General features: G+C 44.7%; 1 protein-coding gene across 1 annotated transcript in view; it reads right to left on the bottom strand.

Moving 5' to 3' along the window:
• LOC126252511 (UDP-glycosyltransferase UGT5-like) overlaps positions 1-17029 on the bottom strand; it is a 29397-nt gene extending 12368 nt beyond the window's left edge. Inside the window, exons 1-3 of the mRNA XM_049953407.1 lie at positions 16996-17029; positions 9589-9774; positions 5358-5577 (exon numbers count right to left, since the gene is read on the bottom strand). Of these exons, the coding sequence (XP_049809364.1) occupies positions 5358-5577; positions 9589-9774; positions 16996-17029 (440 nt within the window). The remainder of the gene's footprint in view (positions 1-5357; positions 5578-9588; positions 9775-16995) is intronic.

The following is a 17029-nucleotide window of genomic DNA, read 5'->3' as shown; positions in this document are numbered from 1 at the left end:
CTCAAGGAAAGACAATGCACTGTCTAAACGTTTAGTTTTGTGCACAGGCGTCAACATTTTCGGTACCCAGAGTGCGCACAATTTTCGGTAATTCAAGTGGTCGGTCACAGTGCCATACAAAACACTACGTGAAACATTAGGAAAGTCATTCTGCAAGGAGGAAATTGTAAAGCGTCTGTTTTCTCTCAACTTATTGTCGACTTCCTGCACCAAACTTTCATTAACGACTGAAGGACGCCCACTCCGTTGTGCATCATGCACATTTGTGCGGCCATCTTTAAATGCTCTCACCCACTTTCTTACCATTCCATCACTCCTAATGTTTTCTCCGTAAACTGCACAGATCTCATGATGAATATCGATCGCTTTTAGGCCTTTAGCACTAAGAAATCTTATAACAGCCCTTACTTCACAGTCGGTGGGACTCACGATTATCGGTGGCATCAGACACTCAGTACACAACATAGACAAGGAAGAATCAGACTGTAATGGCGTCAGTGCGTAGACAACAGGTGTAGGTACGCAGTGCGCATGCGCAGAGCGTCGACCGCAGCGCTGCGGCCGTGGTGTGGCAAAACGGTACTTATTTAAAAAACACGCCTCGTATATTATGCACTGTGCGAGGACGCGATGTATTTGTCTCGAAATAACCAGTTCGCCGCGACGGCGGGCAGTGGCCGCGGCGCCAGATACGCGCTCTGTATGGCGAGCACCGTGCAGCGGCCCGGTCGACGGTGGAGGTGGGCCACTTTGCCTGGACAGGCCATTAGGCCCTCACGCCAGTACTGGGCACATAATGGACGTTACCAGACGAGATGTGCACACCGTGAAACCTGCTCCTATCAGTACTCTTGAATTATATGTGGAGGTCTGTGGGGATGTGGAAATTCGCAGTAATAATTACATTCGGATAAAAGTTAACGGACATTGTTAATGATACAATACGAACTACATTAGTATACTCTCGTCGTGAGAAGTGGCCGTGCGGTTAGTGGCGCCATGTCACGAATTGCGCGGCCCCTCCCGCTGGAGGTTCGATTCCTCCCTCGGACATGGGTGTGTGTGTTGTTCTTAGCATAAGTTAGTGTAAATAGTGTGTAAGTCTAGGGAACGATGACCTCAGCAGTTTGCTCCATTACGAATTCACACACATTTGAACGAGTTTAGTACAATCTCAGACTCAAAAAAAGACACCACAAAGGAATTATCTGAATGGAACGGAAATCGGTAGCTGTGATGTACGTGTACAAACAAGCAACAGTTTCAGAAAAGTTTGATAATTTATTCAATAGAAAGTGCCTAACAAATTGAGCAAGTCAACAACACATTGCTCCACCTCTTGCGTCTTGATATTGTTTGATAGAATTGTTGGATGTCCTCCTGATAGATAGGCGCCAAATTCTGTCCAATCGACGCGGGAGATCGTCAAAATCCCGAGATGGTTGGAGGGGCCTACCCATAACACTCCAAACGTTCTCAATTGAAGAGGGATACGGCGACCTTGCTGGCCAAGGCAGGGTTTGGGAAACACGAAGGCTAGTAGTAGAAACTTCCGTTGTGTGCGGGCGGGCATTATTTTGCTAAATTCCGAGATAGTTGGAGGGGCCTGCCCATAACGCTCCAAACTTTCTCAATTGGGAGAGATCTGGAGACCTTGCTGGCCAAGGTGGGGTTTGAAAATCACGAAGGCAAGCAGAACGTTTGGAGCATTATGGCAGGGCCCTCCAACCAGCTTGGGATTTGGACGATCTAACGCGCCAGTTGATCAGAATTTGATACGATTTCCCTCAAGAGGACATCCAACAACTCTGTCAGTCACCGCCAAGCCGAATAACAGCTTGCATAAGGGTCAGAGGTGGACCAACGCGTTATTGCTTTGATCACCTGTAATATCTATTTGTCTGTATATGTACATCACATCCACCAATTTCCGTCCCATTCGGATAATTCCTTCGTGAAGTCTCGTTTTTTTTTTTTTTGTCTTAGAGTGTAATTTTTTTTTAGATCACTATTATTGCATGTTCGGGGTTGAGTTCCACTATGTTGACTGTAATACATAGTGTGCTGGGCATGGTAGACGCGTTGTTGATATCTGCAAAGAATAAAGATGACGATATAGTTTTCTTTTCTTTTTCCTCACAGTTACAAATAAATCCTATTCCACCGTTCCATACAGCTGTCGTGCCCGAGTCACTCCTACTTGTTTTGCGGTAACAGCTATACCTTATGCCACTACCAAAAGCTGCAACAAAGTGACATGAAGAGATTACGCTGATACAATAGCTCCCTACTTAGCAATCATATGCAACCGCTCGCTCACCGATAGATCTGTACCTACAGATTGGAAAATTGCGCAGGTCGCACCAGTGTTTAAGAAGGGTAGTAGGGGTAATCCATCGAACTACAGACCTATATCATTGACGTCAGTTTGCAGTAGGGTTTTGGAGCATATATTGTATTCAAACATTATGAATCACCTCGAAGGGAACGATCTATTGATACGTAATCAGCATGGTTTGAGGAAACATCGTTCTTGTGCAACGCAGCTAGCTCTTTATTTGCACGAAGTAATGGCCGCTATCGACAGGGGATCTCAGGTTGATTCTGTGTTTCTGGATTTCCGGAGGGCTTTTGACACCATTCCTCACAAGCGACTTCTAATCAAGCTGTGGGCCTATGGGGTATCGTATTAGTTGTGCGACTGGATTCCTGATTTCCTGTCATGAAGGTCGCAGTTCGTAGTAATAGACCGCAAATCATCGAGTAAAATTGAAGTGATATCAGGTGTTCACCAGGGAAGCGTCCTGGGACCTCTGCTGTTCCTGATCTACTGTATATAAATGACCTGGGTGACAATCTGAGCAGTTCTCTTAGGTTGTTCGCAGATGATGCTGTAATTTACCGTCTAGTAAGGTCATCCGAAGACCAGTATCAGTTGCAAAGCGATTTAGAAAAGATTGCTGTATGGTGTGGCAGGTGGCAGTTGACGCTAAATAACGAAAAGTGTGAAGTGATCCGCTTGAGTTCCAAAAGAAATCCGTTGGAATTCGATTACTCGATAAATAGTACAATTCTCAAGGCTGTCAATTCAACTAAGTACCTGGGTGTTAAAATTACGAACAACTTCAGTTGGAAAGACCACATACATAATATTGTGGAGAAGGCGATCCAAAGGTTGCGTTTCATTGGCAGGACACTTAGAAGATGCAACAAGTCCACTAAAGAGACAGCTTACACTACACTCGTTCGTCCTCTGTTACAATATTGCTGCACGGTGTGGGATCCTTACCAGGTGGGATTGACGGAGGACATCGAAAGGCTGCAAAAAAGGCAGCTCGTTTTGTATTATCTGGTAATAGGGGAGAGAGTGTGGCAGATATGATACGCGAGTTGGGATGGAAGTCATTAAAGCAAAGACGTTTTTTGTCGCGGTGAAATCTATTTACAAAGTTTCAGTCACCAACTTTCTCTTCCGAATGCGAAAATATTTTGTTGAGCCCAACCTACATAGGTAGGAATGATCATCAAAATAAAATAAGAGAAATCGGAGCTCGAGCAGAAAGGTTTAAGTGTTCGTTTTTCCCGCGCGCTGTTCGGGAGTGGAATGGTAGAGAGATAGTATGATGGTGGTTCGATGAACCCTCTGCCAAGCACTTAAATGTGAATTGCAGAGTAATCATGTAGATGTAGATGTAGATGTAGAAGGCGGTTGTAGGACACTCCATCGTCTGGAACTTTCGTTTCTGTCCTGACTTTAGTTGTTGCTTCAAATATGACCCAAATAATGCACAGTTTAAAATCAGTGAAGCTCTCAAAATTTTTCTTAAATATATTTACAAGTGCCAATTGCTTATTGCATTGAGAAGTGTAGCACGACAGATGGCTGTAACCTTTGGAACTATCAAGAAAATGAAATGCTATGTTGTATTAAAATGTTGTCATGATCGGGCTCTACGGTTTTACGAAAACTCAGGCCAAGTGCAAGCCTGCCCTCAGAGCTCAGGCATACAGATCGGATTACACTTATTGACAAAAGTTGTCATCCACAAGTACAGATGTGCATGCGAATAAAAGACTTGCGGATGCTGTTAAGGGACTTATGATTGCGGATAAGGGACTTAGCAATGAAGGGCTATACTGTTTTTCTTACCCGCGCAGACCTCGAATTCTGGGCGACAGATGAGTGGTCATAGATTGCGATACGTCCGTAACGCGTCTCGTTGAGTCCATGCCCGGTGCATCATCGGCTTCATTAGAGGGTAAATGGGTGCTGCACGCTACTAGATCATCATCATCATCATCATCTTGGACCGTTTCCAACCTCTGGCAGGGCCTGTATGGAACATAGGCCTCTCCGTCGTCTTCTGTCTTGCCACCATCTCTCTGTCTTCACCTTGGTCCAGTCTTCTCCTTTTTTCTGGACGCATTCCTCTACTCCTTTAAGCTATATGTCTCTCGGTCTCTTTTCTTCCAGTTTCATCTCGTGTATCCCCCTGGGTATCCTCTTCTTCTCCATTCTCTTAACGTGTCCATACCATCTCAGCCTTGATTTCTCTATCTCCTCCTGTAATGGTTCCACTTCCACGAACTCCATGATCCTCTTATTTCTAATCTGTCTATGTCATTCCAATACTGTTTCTCAAGAATTTCACCTCACTAGCTTGTACTTTGCTTTTCTCTCTTCCTTTCATAACCCAGGTTTCTGATGCATATGTCAGGATCGGGACATAGTATGACCGGTATATAACCTTTTTACTGATTTGGGGTACATACTTGCTCCATATCAGGCTTCTGACACTCTTCCGCCATGCTTCTGCTTTTCTGGCTGGCTCTGAGCACTATGCGACTTAACTTCTGAGGTCATCAGTCGCCTAGAACATAGAACTACTTAAACCTAACTAACCTAAGGACATCACACACATCCATGCCCGAGCAGGATTCGAACCTGCGACCGTAGCGGTCGCCCGGTTCCAGACTGTAGCGCCTAGAACCGCACGGCCACTCCGGCCGTTCTCCTTTTCTCCCCCGCTCGTTTATTTCTCTGTCGTTTTCTCCATCTTCCTGTATCAGGCTTCCTAGGTACTTGAAACTCTCCACTCTCCTCAATCGTTCCCCACCAATTGTTATTCCAGTTGTTCCTCTCTCCTTCTTTCTTGTGATAATCATCTCACTCTTACTTATGCTAAATTTCGTCCCATATTCTTGTACTGTTCGTTCCCATACGTCCAACTGCTCTTGGACTTCCTCTTCCTTATTCCCCCAAATCATCAGATCATATGCAAACATGATACTAGATACGTATATCTATTTCAGCTGGTTAGGACAGAATTCACTTCATGGAACACGTAGTGACTTACCTCGGATCTTCCAGAACTTTCCGCAGGGCGTCCAACATAGAATCCTTAGTAATGGCCCAGAAGTCTATTTTGACTCCAATTCCTGATCTGAGCATTTTAGCTACGTTGTACTGCTGATCTCCAAGGAAGGGAACTCCGACGAGAGGGACACCGTAGTATGAAGTCTTGTTGAAACTTTGAAGTCCACCCTGAGTGATGAACAGGCGGATGTTTGGGTGAGCTGCAATAGAATTTCGAAGAAAAATGTGCCAGTGGTACAGGTTCATAATAGAAAATCACAAAACTCCAGGTAAAAATGTTTAACTACTTATTAAGCTGAAAGAATCCAGTCTGTTCTTATTCGTGATAAGCATATAAAAATCTGGAGTTTCAGAAAGCACCTAGATTTAAAATACTCGTATTTTTTGTGGTAAGAAGTCAGCAACACTGTCATTAACATTTTGACCCTTGAGAAGTGTAGTGGAGAAGGGTGGTAACAACTGTAGACTTTTTTGTGGCCCCTAATAAAGAAGTGTACTGGGAGCGGTAAATCCAAGCTCCTAGATTGCCTCAATGTAAGAAGTGGCGCGCAGGGAAAAAGTGTTGGCTCTTTTGTGTAGAATAAAAACATAAGATTCAGAAGAGCTAACCTGTGTGCCTCGCACACAACTGTCGAATGCTTTTATCGAAATCGAAATCGTTTAATGCGTAGCCATGTTCAATAATGTGCACGAAACTGAAGTCAAAAAGCGTATTCAACGATGACTGCCACTTTGCAACACTACTAGCTGATCTTAGTGAATAGCACCAAGTGGAGTACACCCACTTTCAACGAAGCAGTGCTGGGGAGGAGAATATTCAAGAGCCCGCGAATAACATATATGTTAACGTTCATTCGTAACAGTGGAGAAATATAAAATTGCTCAATGCATGAGAGCAAAACCACAGTAAACGAAAGAAAACGATTACATGAAAATTGTTACAAAATTTCGGGCTTCTCGAATCGTCGAATGATTCAGATGACAACGAAATTCGAAGAAGCAGGTCTCACGAACGACAAAGGCCCATAACCCTTCCTGATTATCAGTTTGGTTTCAGATGTCATGATGGGTGACTGTGTTGTATGAATGCCAAAGAAATCGATTCGTCACCGCTCTCAACAGTTGCATTTCTGATCAGTCAACTGGTATCTATAACCTGGTGGAAGATCTCCAATTTCACGTCAGCATAGCCCAGTTAAGAAAACAATTGCAGCCATTCACAGGTAACATATCGACTGTACATGTTGATTAAAAAAGACGGGATAAATTCCATGTGTCAGCTCCTCCTAAAACAGTAACTGAATTTAAATTACAAACGTATGGTTGTATTTACAGGGGTTGGTCAAAACAGCATGAATAATTGAGAAAAATACAAAATGTTTATGAGGAGGCTGTTGATCCTCTTTTGGAATGAATAACATCTTTTATTCTGTGTGATACGAACAACTCATGCACACGCTCCGAGGCATACTAACTCACTTCTGCAGGAAGTTTGCTGATTAAATAAATATTCTTGGATGAGTAAATAAACTATCCACTTTGTGCTCCAAAATGTCTCAGCAACATTCAGTTATAATCATATCAGAGGATTGACGGAGTCACACAACGCGCTTTATTTCGTTATCGTGTGAACTAAATAAGTCTAGGACAGTTCCAGCTACGAGAATGACAGCATTATTCTCTTGAAGTACAGGTAGTTCACTGAGGAGCAAAATTTGCTGCGTTCAATTAAGAGGGGCCTCAGTTTAATTTCCATAACCCCACTCTGTCACCAGCTAATGTAGACCAATAAAGTCACTGTGCAGCTTCACACCTTACAGCATCACTGAATCACCGACATGTTTCTTATTAAGAGGGGACAATCAAATAATAGGCATTCTCCAAAAGTAAATATGTCCACTGGTTGGATATATTGTGGGCGACGATTCATCTGACCAGATGACATTCTCCCATTAATGTCGTGTTCAATTTGTACCCTCTCGATACCAATTTCGAAGTTTTTTCAAGGTAAAATATTGTGCAATTTATGTTTTTGAAACAGCCACTCTACCGTGAATGTTTGTGGCACGTAGCTTACGCCACAAAGCGCATGATGAATTCAGTCGCGATAACAACTGAAATGAATGCACATCTACAGGCAGTTTTATTTGGAGCGCTGCTGTTTTGCAGTTTCTGACCGTAATTCACTTCAAGTTTTGGTCATATTTGTGCTTGAGAGATGTCTAATATAGGCTGTCCTTGCAATCGAAACGGTACTTCTGTCGACACCAATAAGGGCTGCCATTTTCGGTACTAAGGCTTTTTCAAATCGGGCCCTAACAGTCGTGCCTCTTTTGGAACCTTGGAAAGCATGCATAGCAAACTTTTAACTCCTATATATGTTCTGCATATGTCCGCTATCATATAGAGGTGTGAGTGCATTCTTACCCGTCAATTATCACGATTCAACACAAGGGGGCTGGAATATATGACAGATTTCCTTTGGGTACTACTGTTACACAAGTGTTCATACTATTTTTTCCAGTCTTAGATGTAATGTTTGTAAGTTGTAATTTCAACGACGTAGGAATGCATCACCAAGCTGAATAAAGTCGTTCGTTTAACCAGGCTGATGCAGTTCTGTTTGTGATGTTTATGTAAGTCCAGTTAGTTAGCTATGTAGATTAGATTAGATTAGATTAGTACTTGTTCCATAGATCATGAATACGACACTTCGTAATGATATGAAACGTGTCAGGTTAATAAAAGGTGTCTACACAAGATATTACATTAGACAAAATATTACATGACACTCAATAATTTTTTTTAAACTTGTATAATGCAATATCAGTCGGTAAATCAACTAAAAGTATGTGTTATACATATTTGAGATGGATAATTGTTATACTATATGTAATCTTATGAATGGTGTTCAAGTTGTAAGTTGCTACACTGAGTAGAGCAGTTGGTCACATGGCCAAGTTTTAAATAGGTAGTCAGCAGGGCTCATGGTCTTCGTCAATTGATCGTTGGGTTGGTTCTGTTAAGATTTGCGCGGCGAGAGAGTCGCTTGAGGTTAAGTTTTTCTCGGGATTTCTAAACATTTCGATGTGCACCAGCTCGGGACTCCATATTTTGATGTGTACCAATTGGTGACTTAGAAATATTTGTCGCACTGAATGGACATATCTCATCGAGGGCTATCAGTAATTGCCTTTTCACTCGAGATGAATTTTGTTACTTTATATTTCATTAGTACATTTTAAAAAAATTGCGTAATATATGAAAGATCCTATACAAACTTACGGTCATGTACTCATGCTGTGGAGATACGTCTGCAGTGCGTGGTCTTGCGGTAGCGTTTCCGCTTCCAGCATTTGGGGTCCCGGTTTCGATTCCCGGCGGGGTAAGGATTTTCTTCTGCCTCGTGATGACTGGGTGTTGTTGTGTCGTTTTCATCATCGTAATTTATCCCCATTACGGTCGGAGGAAGGCAATGGCAAACCACCTTGCCTAGTAAAGCGGTGCGGGTCTCCCGCATCGTCCCCTACGCTCCTCGGAGTATGGGACCTCATCATCATGGAGATAAGGCAGCAATGAACAGACCACAAATGACTATTAATCTCCATTCGTCGAACTGTTACCGGCCGCCGGTAGCATTGCAGGCTGACTGTAGAGCAATCACTGCTGAATGAATGGTGACGAGATGGACTCATAACAGTGGTGTGACAGGTAGAGTATGCCTGGATCTTTCCAGAACTGTTCGACTTGCTCTGACAACAGCTGAATTCCCAGCAGAGGTTACAGACAGAATGTCACGATGAACAAGCTGGCACAGATAGCTGGAAGCTGGGCTGATATATTGAGCGTCTCGAGCCACTTACTGCTGACACTATACCATAGACAAAAGTCACTTGCATGGTGCAACACCAGAGCCAAATTGGATATAAAATGGTGTTCTTTGGCGTTCAGCGATGAGTGTCGCTTCTGTTATTGGCGGTTAGATCGATGACATCGTGTCCGTTGACCATTTGGTGAAAGGTCAAAGGAAGCAGCGATCCTCGAGACCATACCTCACCAACTACTGGGATCGTGGAATGGGGACTTACCGGACAGGAGAACGGTCAGTAACCGTACTGTCGCCTAAAGTTAATGACATTTTCCTCTTTAGTGTCATAATTTCGTGAACACTGGTGAAAATTAAAAAATATTGGAATAATGGAACCACTTACCCAAAACTTCTTCTTGAGGTAGCCACTTTGCAATCATGACATTGCTTGGCTTCCCTGGTAGGGAGGCTTCCTCGAATTTCCAGAGCACCCTTTGCGGCAATTCGGCAAAAGCATCCATGAGGGCTTGTCGTGTGAACACAGGAAGGCTGCTGCTTTTTACGTTGGAACCAAGACTGAAGTACACTCCTGGAAATGGAAAAAAGAACACATTGACACCGGTGTGTCAGACCCACCATACTTGCTCCGGACACTGCGAGAGGGCTGTACAAGCAATGATCACACGCACGGCACAGCGGACTCACCAGGAACCGCGGTGTTGGCCGTCGAATGGCGCTAGCTGCGCAGCATTTGTGCACCGCCGCCGTCAGTGTCAGCCAGTTTGCCGTGGCATACGGAGCTCCATCGCAGTCTTTAACACTGGTAGCATGCCACGACAGCGTGGACGTGAACCGTATGTGCAGTTGACGGACTTTGAGCGAGGGCGTATAGTGGGCATGCGGGAGGCCGGGTGGACGTACCGCCGAATTGCTCAACACGTGGGGCGTGAGGTCTCCACAGTACATCGATGTTGTCGCCAGTGGTCGGCGGAAGGTGCACGTGCCCGTCGACCTGGGACCGGACCGCAGCGACGCACGGATGCACGCCAAGACCGTAGGATCCTACGCAGTGCCGTAGGGGACCGCACCGCCACTTCCCAGCAAATTAGGGACACTGTTGCTCCTGGGGTATCGGCGAGGACCATTCGCAACCGTCTCCATGAAGCTGGGCTACGGTCCCGCACACCGTTAGGCCGTCTTCCGCTCACGCCCCAACATCGTGCAGCCCGCCTCCAGTGGTGTCGCGACAGGCGTGAATGGAGGGACGAATGGAGACGTGTCGTCTTCAGCGATGAGAGTCGCTTCTGCCTTGGTGCCAATGATGGTCGTATGCGTGTTTGGCGCCGTGCAGGTGAGCGCCACAATCAGGACTGCATACGACCGAGGCACACAGGGCCAACACCCGGCATCATGGTGTGGGGAGCGATCTCCTACACTGGCCGTACACCACTGGTGATCGTCGAGGGGACACTGAATAGTGCACGGTACATCCAAACCGTCATCGAACCCATCGTTCTACCATTCCTAGACCGGCAAGGGAACTTGCTGTTCCAACAGGACAATGCACGTCCGCATGTATCCCGTGCCACCCAACGTGCTCTAGAAGGTGTAAGTCAACTACCCTGGCCAGCAAGATCTCCGGATCTGTCCCCCATTGAGCATGTTTGGGACTGGATGAAGCGTCGTCTCACGCGGTCTGCACGTCCAGCACGAACGCTGGTCCAACTGAGGCGCCAGGTGGAAATGGCATGGCAAGCCGTTCCACAGGACTACATCCAGCATCTCCTCGATCGTCTCCATGGGAGAATAGCAGCCTGCATTGCTGCGAAAGGTGGATATACACTGTACTAGTGCCGACATTGTGCATGCTCTGTTGCCTGTGTCTATGTGCCTGTGGTTCTGTCAGTGTGATCATGTGATGTATCTGACCCCAGGAATGTGTCAATAAAGTTTCCCCTTCCTGGGACAATGAATTCACGGTGTTCTTATTTCAATTTCCAGGAGTGTATATGAATCCGTGTTTCGCACCGTTCAGGAAAGATTGTATCTCCTAAAATGATAGTCACGTCTCACACTATTGGTGGCACATCATATAAGGTGACTCAAAAGAATGGGAAATTTTGGAACATCTTGTGGCAACGCTGCGAGGTAGGTGGTGCCGAATGACATCCAGAATGCGGCTCGCACTGTGTTGCCGTTCAGGAAACAGTAGACATAGAGTAATGGAACGGTGTGTAGCTTGCCTTTACGCCAAAAGCCTATTACAAGAATGGAAGTGTGGAGGCCGCGCGTAGAGAGTTTCGGCGTCATTTCAACATCGGACTGCACGGTCATGTTCCCTCCGCGCATGCCGGTCGGAGTGGCCGAGCGGTTAAAGGCGCTACAGTCTGGAACCGCACCATCGCTACGGTCGCAGGTTCGAATCCTGCCTCGGGCATGGATGTGTGTGATGTCCTTAGGTTAGTTAGGTTTAAGTAGTTCTAAGTTCTAGGGGACTTATGACCACAGCAGTTGAGTCCCATAGTGCTCAGAGCCATTTTTTTCCCTCCGCGCACGCAGTCGTTACCTCGGTCCGCAATTTTGAAACAACGGGTTCTGCATTGAAGAAGCAATCTGCAGGGAGACTGTTCAACGAACACTGAAAGTGGATTTAAAGTTCCATCCGTACAAGCTGCAGTTCGTTGAGCAACTGCAACCTAACGATCTGCTAATGCGTAATCAGTATGCTGAAGGAAACTTATTGTCAGATTAAAACTGTGTACCGGACCGAGACTCGAATTCGGAACCAGTTCGAGTTCGAGTCTCGGTCCGGCACACAGTTTTAATCTGACAGGAAGTTTCATATCAGCGCACACTCCGCTGTAGAGTGAAAATTCATCCTGGAATACGCTGAACGCTTGTTAGCAAAAGTGCACGATGATGACAGTTTCATTAACAACATGTGGATGTCGTACGAAGCTCACTCTCACCTCACTGGCTTTGTCAATAGACAGAATTTTCGCTGCTCATCTCAGCAAAATTCTCGTGGGACCACTTTAAGAACGCTGTTTACTGCACTCGACCTGATACCACCGAAGAACTTAAAGCAAGAATACCAGAGAAAATCTCCAGGATCCCAATGAAATGTTAGCTGGAGCTGTGCATAACGTTCAGGAATGCGCGCGCCGAGGGGCAGCTCATATGTCGGATGTGATGTTGAAGAAACAAAAATGCTTGTGGCATACTCAGTTTTGTACTCTGACGTAAATAAATATGTATAAAGTATTTTTGCTCATTCATTAATCTACATTCCAAAATTTCCCATTCTTTTGAGTCATCCTGTATATTCGTTCTAGAATGAGCTATTGTAACACATACCTGAGGGAGTGGTTTTTGGGGTCCCTTAATATGAAGTACAGTCATCTGTATCAGAATGAGATTTTCACTCTGCAGCGGAGTGTGCGCTGATATGAAACTTCCTGGCAGATTAAAACTGTGTGCCCGACCGAGACTCGAACTCGGGACCTTTGCCTTTCGCGGGCAAGTGCTCTACCATCTGAGCTACCGAAGCACGACTCACGCCCGGTACTCACAGCTTTACATCTGCCAGTATTTCGTCTCCTACCTTCCAAACTTTACAGAAGCTCTTCTGCGAACCATGCAGAACTAGCACTCCTGTGGCTAAGCCATGTCTCCGCTATATCCTTTCTTTCACACAGTTTTAATCTGCCAGGAAGTTTCATATCAGCGCACACTCCGCTGCAGAGTGAAAATCTCATTCTGGAAACATCCCCCAGGCTGTGGCTAAGCCATGTCTCCGCTATATCCTTTCTTTCAGGAGTGCTAGTTCTGCATGGTTCGCAGAAGAGCTTCTGTAAAGTTTGGAAGGTAGGAGACGAGATACTGGCAGATGTAAAGCTGTGAGTACCGGGCGTGAGTCGTGCTTCGGTAGCTCAGATGGTAGAGCACTTGCCCGCGAAAGGCAAAGGTCCCGAGTTCGAGTCTCGGTCGGGCACACAGTTTTAATCTGCCAGGAAGTTTCATATCAGCGCACACTCCGCTGCAGAGTGAAAATCTCATTCTGGAAACATCCCCCAGGCTGTGGCTAAGCCATGTCTCCGCTATATCCTTTCTTTCAGGAGTGCTAGTTCTGCATGGTTCGCAGAAGAGCTTCTGCAAAGTTTGGAAGGTAGGAGACGAGATACTGGCAGATGTAAAGCTGTGAGTACCGGGCGTGAGTCGTGCTTCGGTAGCTCAGATGGTAGAGCACTTGCCCGCGAAAGGCAAAGGTCCCGAGTTCGAGTCTCGGTCGGGCACACAGTTTTAATCTGCCAGGAAGTTTCATCTGTATCACATTAGGTTGTATTGGATACGGATAGCTGGAAGAGAAATGACCACTTGCAAGCAATAGGCTTGTATTATATTGTAATACAGCGATGCTAGAAACTTCACTTCCGAAGTGAGTTCTCATTATTTCGTCTTGAGATTCTATCAGTCTTTCGACGTCCCTATAGTCAGTCATCAATTGATATGCGTTGTCAGCTCTTTCCCAAAACGTCATGTGATCCGTGTAGGGAGTAATCACTTTTGGGATATATGCAGGATTAATCGGGTTAGCCACCATGCGATGCATCTGTGGAGTCATTTGAGCCAAAAGGAAGCCAACTACTGGTGGATGTCCCAGTTTATGAACGAGACCAAAGTAGCAGAAATATAAGAACATTTCCATTATCACCAGATCGAATTTTTCTCCAAACCTAGAACAGAAGATAACAAATAAAAATGAGAACTAAGAAAGTTGTTACCTACTTTCATCAGAAAGTAAAGGCGACAAAAAGACAACTGACACACAGAACTTTGGAACGAAACCCAGAACATGTATACCTCTCATGCATAAGCTCTTGTAAAAATAGTCCACATATTCAGAATACATAATAGTCTACAACATACTCTCCCAAATAAGACATATACACACAAACACACACACACACACACACACACACACACACACACACACACACACACACATACGCTCATCACATACACCAGTCAAACACTACATAAATGAGTTGCAGTACCAAACTTACAGAGATGTTTACAAACGCAACAGTTAAAACATCAATGCATACTATACTAACAATTACTTCAAATCAGCATTAGCTACCCACGTTATTGACACGACAGCAAATACTGGGTGTTACAAAAAGGTACGCCCAACATTCAGGAAACATTCCTCACACACAAAGAAAGAAAATATGGTATGTGGACACGTGTCCGGAAACGCTTACTTACCATGTTAGAGCTCATTTTATTACTTATCTTCGAATCACATTAATCATGGAATGGAAACACACAGCAACAGAACGTACCAGCATGACTTCAAACACTTTGTTACAGGGAATGTTCAAAATGTCCTCCGTTAGCGAGGATACATGCATCCACCCTCCGCCGCATGGAATCCCTGATGCGCTGATGCAGCCCTGGAGAATGGCGTATTGCATCACAGCCGTCCACAATACGAGTACGTGAGTCTCTACATTTGGTACCGGGGTTGCGTAGACAAGAGCTTTCAAATGCCCCCATAAATGAAAGTCAAGAGGGTTAAGGTCAGGAGAGCGTGGAGGCCATGGAATTGGTCCGCCTCTACCAATCCATCGGTCACCGAATCTGTTGTTGAGGAGCGTACGAACACTTCGACCGAAATGTGTAGGAGCTCCATCGTGCATGAACCACATGTTGTGTCGTACTTGTAAAGGTACATGTTCTAGCAGCACAGGTAGAGTATCCCGTATGAAATCATGATAACGTGCTCCAATGAGCGTAGGTGGAAGAACATGGGGCCCAATCAAGATATCACCAACAATGCCTGCCCAAACGTTCACAGAAAATCTGTGTTCATCACGTGATTGCACAATTGCGTGCGGATTCTCGTCAGCCCACACATGTTGATTGCGAAAATTTACAATTTGATCACGTTGGAATGAAGCCTCATCCGTAAAGAGAACATTTGCACTGAAATGAGGATTGACACATTGTTGGATGAACCATTCGCAGAAGTGTACCCGTGGAGGCCAATCAGCTATCAGCTGCTGGTAGTGCCTGCACACGCTGTACATGGTACGGAAACAACTGGTTCTCCCGTAGCACTCTCCTTACAGTGACGTGGTCAACGTTACCTTGTACAGCAGCAACTTCTCTGACGCTGACATTAGGGTTATCGTCAACTGCACGAAGAATTGCCTCGTCAATTTCAGGTGTCCTCGTAGTTCTAGGTCTTCCCCAGTCGCGAGTCATAGGCTGGAATGTTCCGTGCTCCCTAAGACGCCGATCAATTGCTTCGAACGTCTTCCTGTCGGGACACCTTCGTTCTGGAAATCTGTCTCGATACAAACGTACCGCCCCACGGCTATTGCCCCGTGCTAATCCATACATCAAATGGGCATCTGCCAACTCCGCATTTGTAAACATTGCACTGACTGCAAAACCACGTTCGTGATGAACACCAACCTGTTGATGCTACGTACTGATGTGCTTGATGCTAGTACTGTAGAGCAATGAGTCGCATGTCAACACAAGCACCGAAGTCAACATTACCTTCCTTCAATTGGGCCAACTGGCGGTGAATCGAGGAAGTACAGTACATACTGACGAAACTAAAATGAGCTCGAACATGGAAATAAAGCGATTCCGGACACATGTTCACATAACATCTTTTTTTTATTTGTGTGTGAGGAATGTTTCCTGAAAGTTTGGCCGTACCCTTTTGTAACACCCTGAATATTGAAACGGTCTTCATATATTACATGAAATAGACAAAGGATAACAGAAGAACTTATATAGAGAACTTGACCTATCCATAAATGGCACAAAATATAGAAACGAGTTCCTGAATGACAAGATAGAAAGCAATAATGTCATTTTTTAAAACATTCTTCATAGTCGGATACTTGTTTTCAGTAACAAAGTAGACAGCTGTGTATTTCTTGAACCCTTCCTTCAAAAATGTGTTGATATGAAATACATTTTCTTGTGTTTTCTGGGAGAATAAAGCATTTATTTTGCACTAATACCTATCGTACTGTAGTTCAAGTGTGATATAATTCTTTCAGAATGTAGCTTTCACTTTGATTCGAGTATGCACCGTTTTGAAAATTCCTAGCAGAAAAAAATCTGTATGTCGGACTGGGGTTAGAACCCGGAGTTTTCAAGCTGGGTTCGATACATCTCACTTTAATCTGCTTGGAAAGTTCATAACAACACGTGGTCAAGTACAGCATCTTATCAGCAAATCTCTGATTCCAGCAAAGGAGCTCTGTGGAAGTGCAAGCGATGTTATCGTTTTCGTATGGTTCTCTGTGTGCCAAAAACTGGAATACATGCTCACATCATACGTAAGTAATAAATTTTTGCACTGAACATATGTGACGTAAATTTTTTTAAAAAATTGATCGTGACTCATAAAACATTTCTCTGCAGAGCGTTGCCACCTAACTTCACTTTCAAACACAACAAAATAAAAACATCCCATCTTTGGCATATGAAATCATAATGTATGGTTAATAGATGGGAGCTTGATGGTAGCAGCTTGTTGCCGATACACGTCGTCACTAAACAAATATTGGTATTAGACGTGATGAAGCAACAGAGTGTGTTCTGTATAAAATTCGTAAGACGGTCGCTGACCTTATTCAGATCTATATAAAATGCATAAATTTCAGTAGAAACTTTCTAAAATCTCATTTACCGTTTTATATTGGCCTTTTAGTTCAGCGCCCGAAGACTGTTACGGTAAACCTGTACTTTTCGCTAGTGATCTGAATCAGTGACTCACCATCAGTGTTTGGATTTTGAAGGGAATGAGCCAT

This window comes from Schistocerca nitens, chromosome 4 (assembly GCF_023898315.1).
Source record: "Schistocerca nitens isolate TAMUIC-IGC-003100 chromosome 4, iqSchNite1.1, whole genome shotgun sequence".
Classification (NCBI taxonomy): domain Eukaryota; kingdom Metazoa; phylum Arthropoda; class Insecta; order Orthoptera; family Acrididae; genus Schistocerca; species Schistocerca nitens.
The sequence above is the reverse complement of the archived record's forward strand: the minus strand, read 5'-3'. Positions and strand labels throughout refer to the sequence as shown.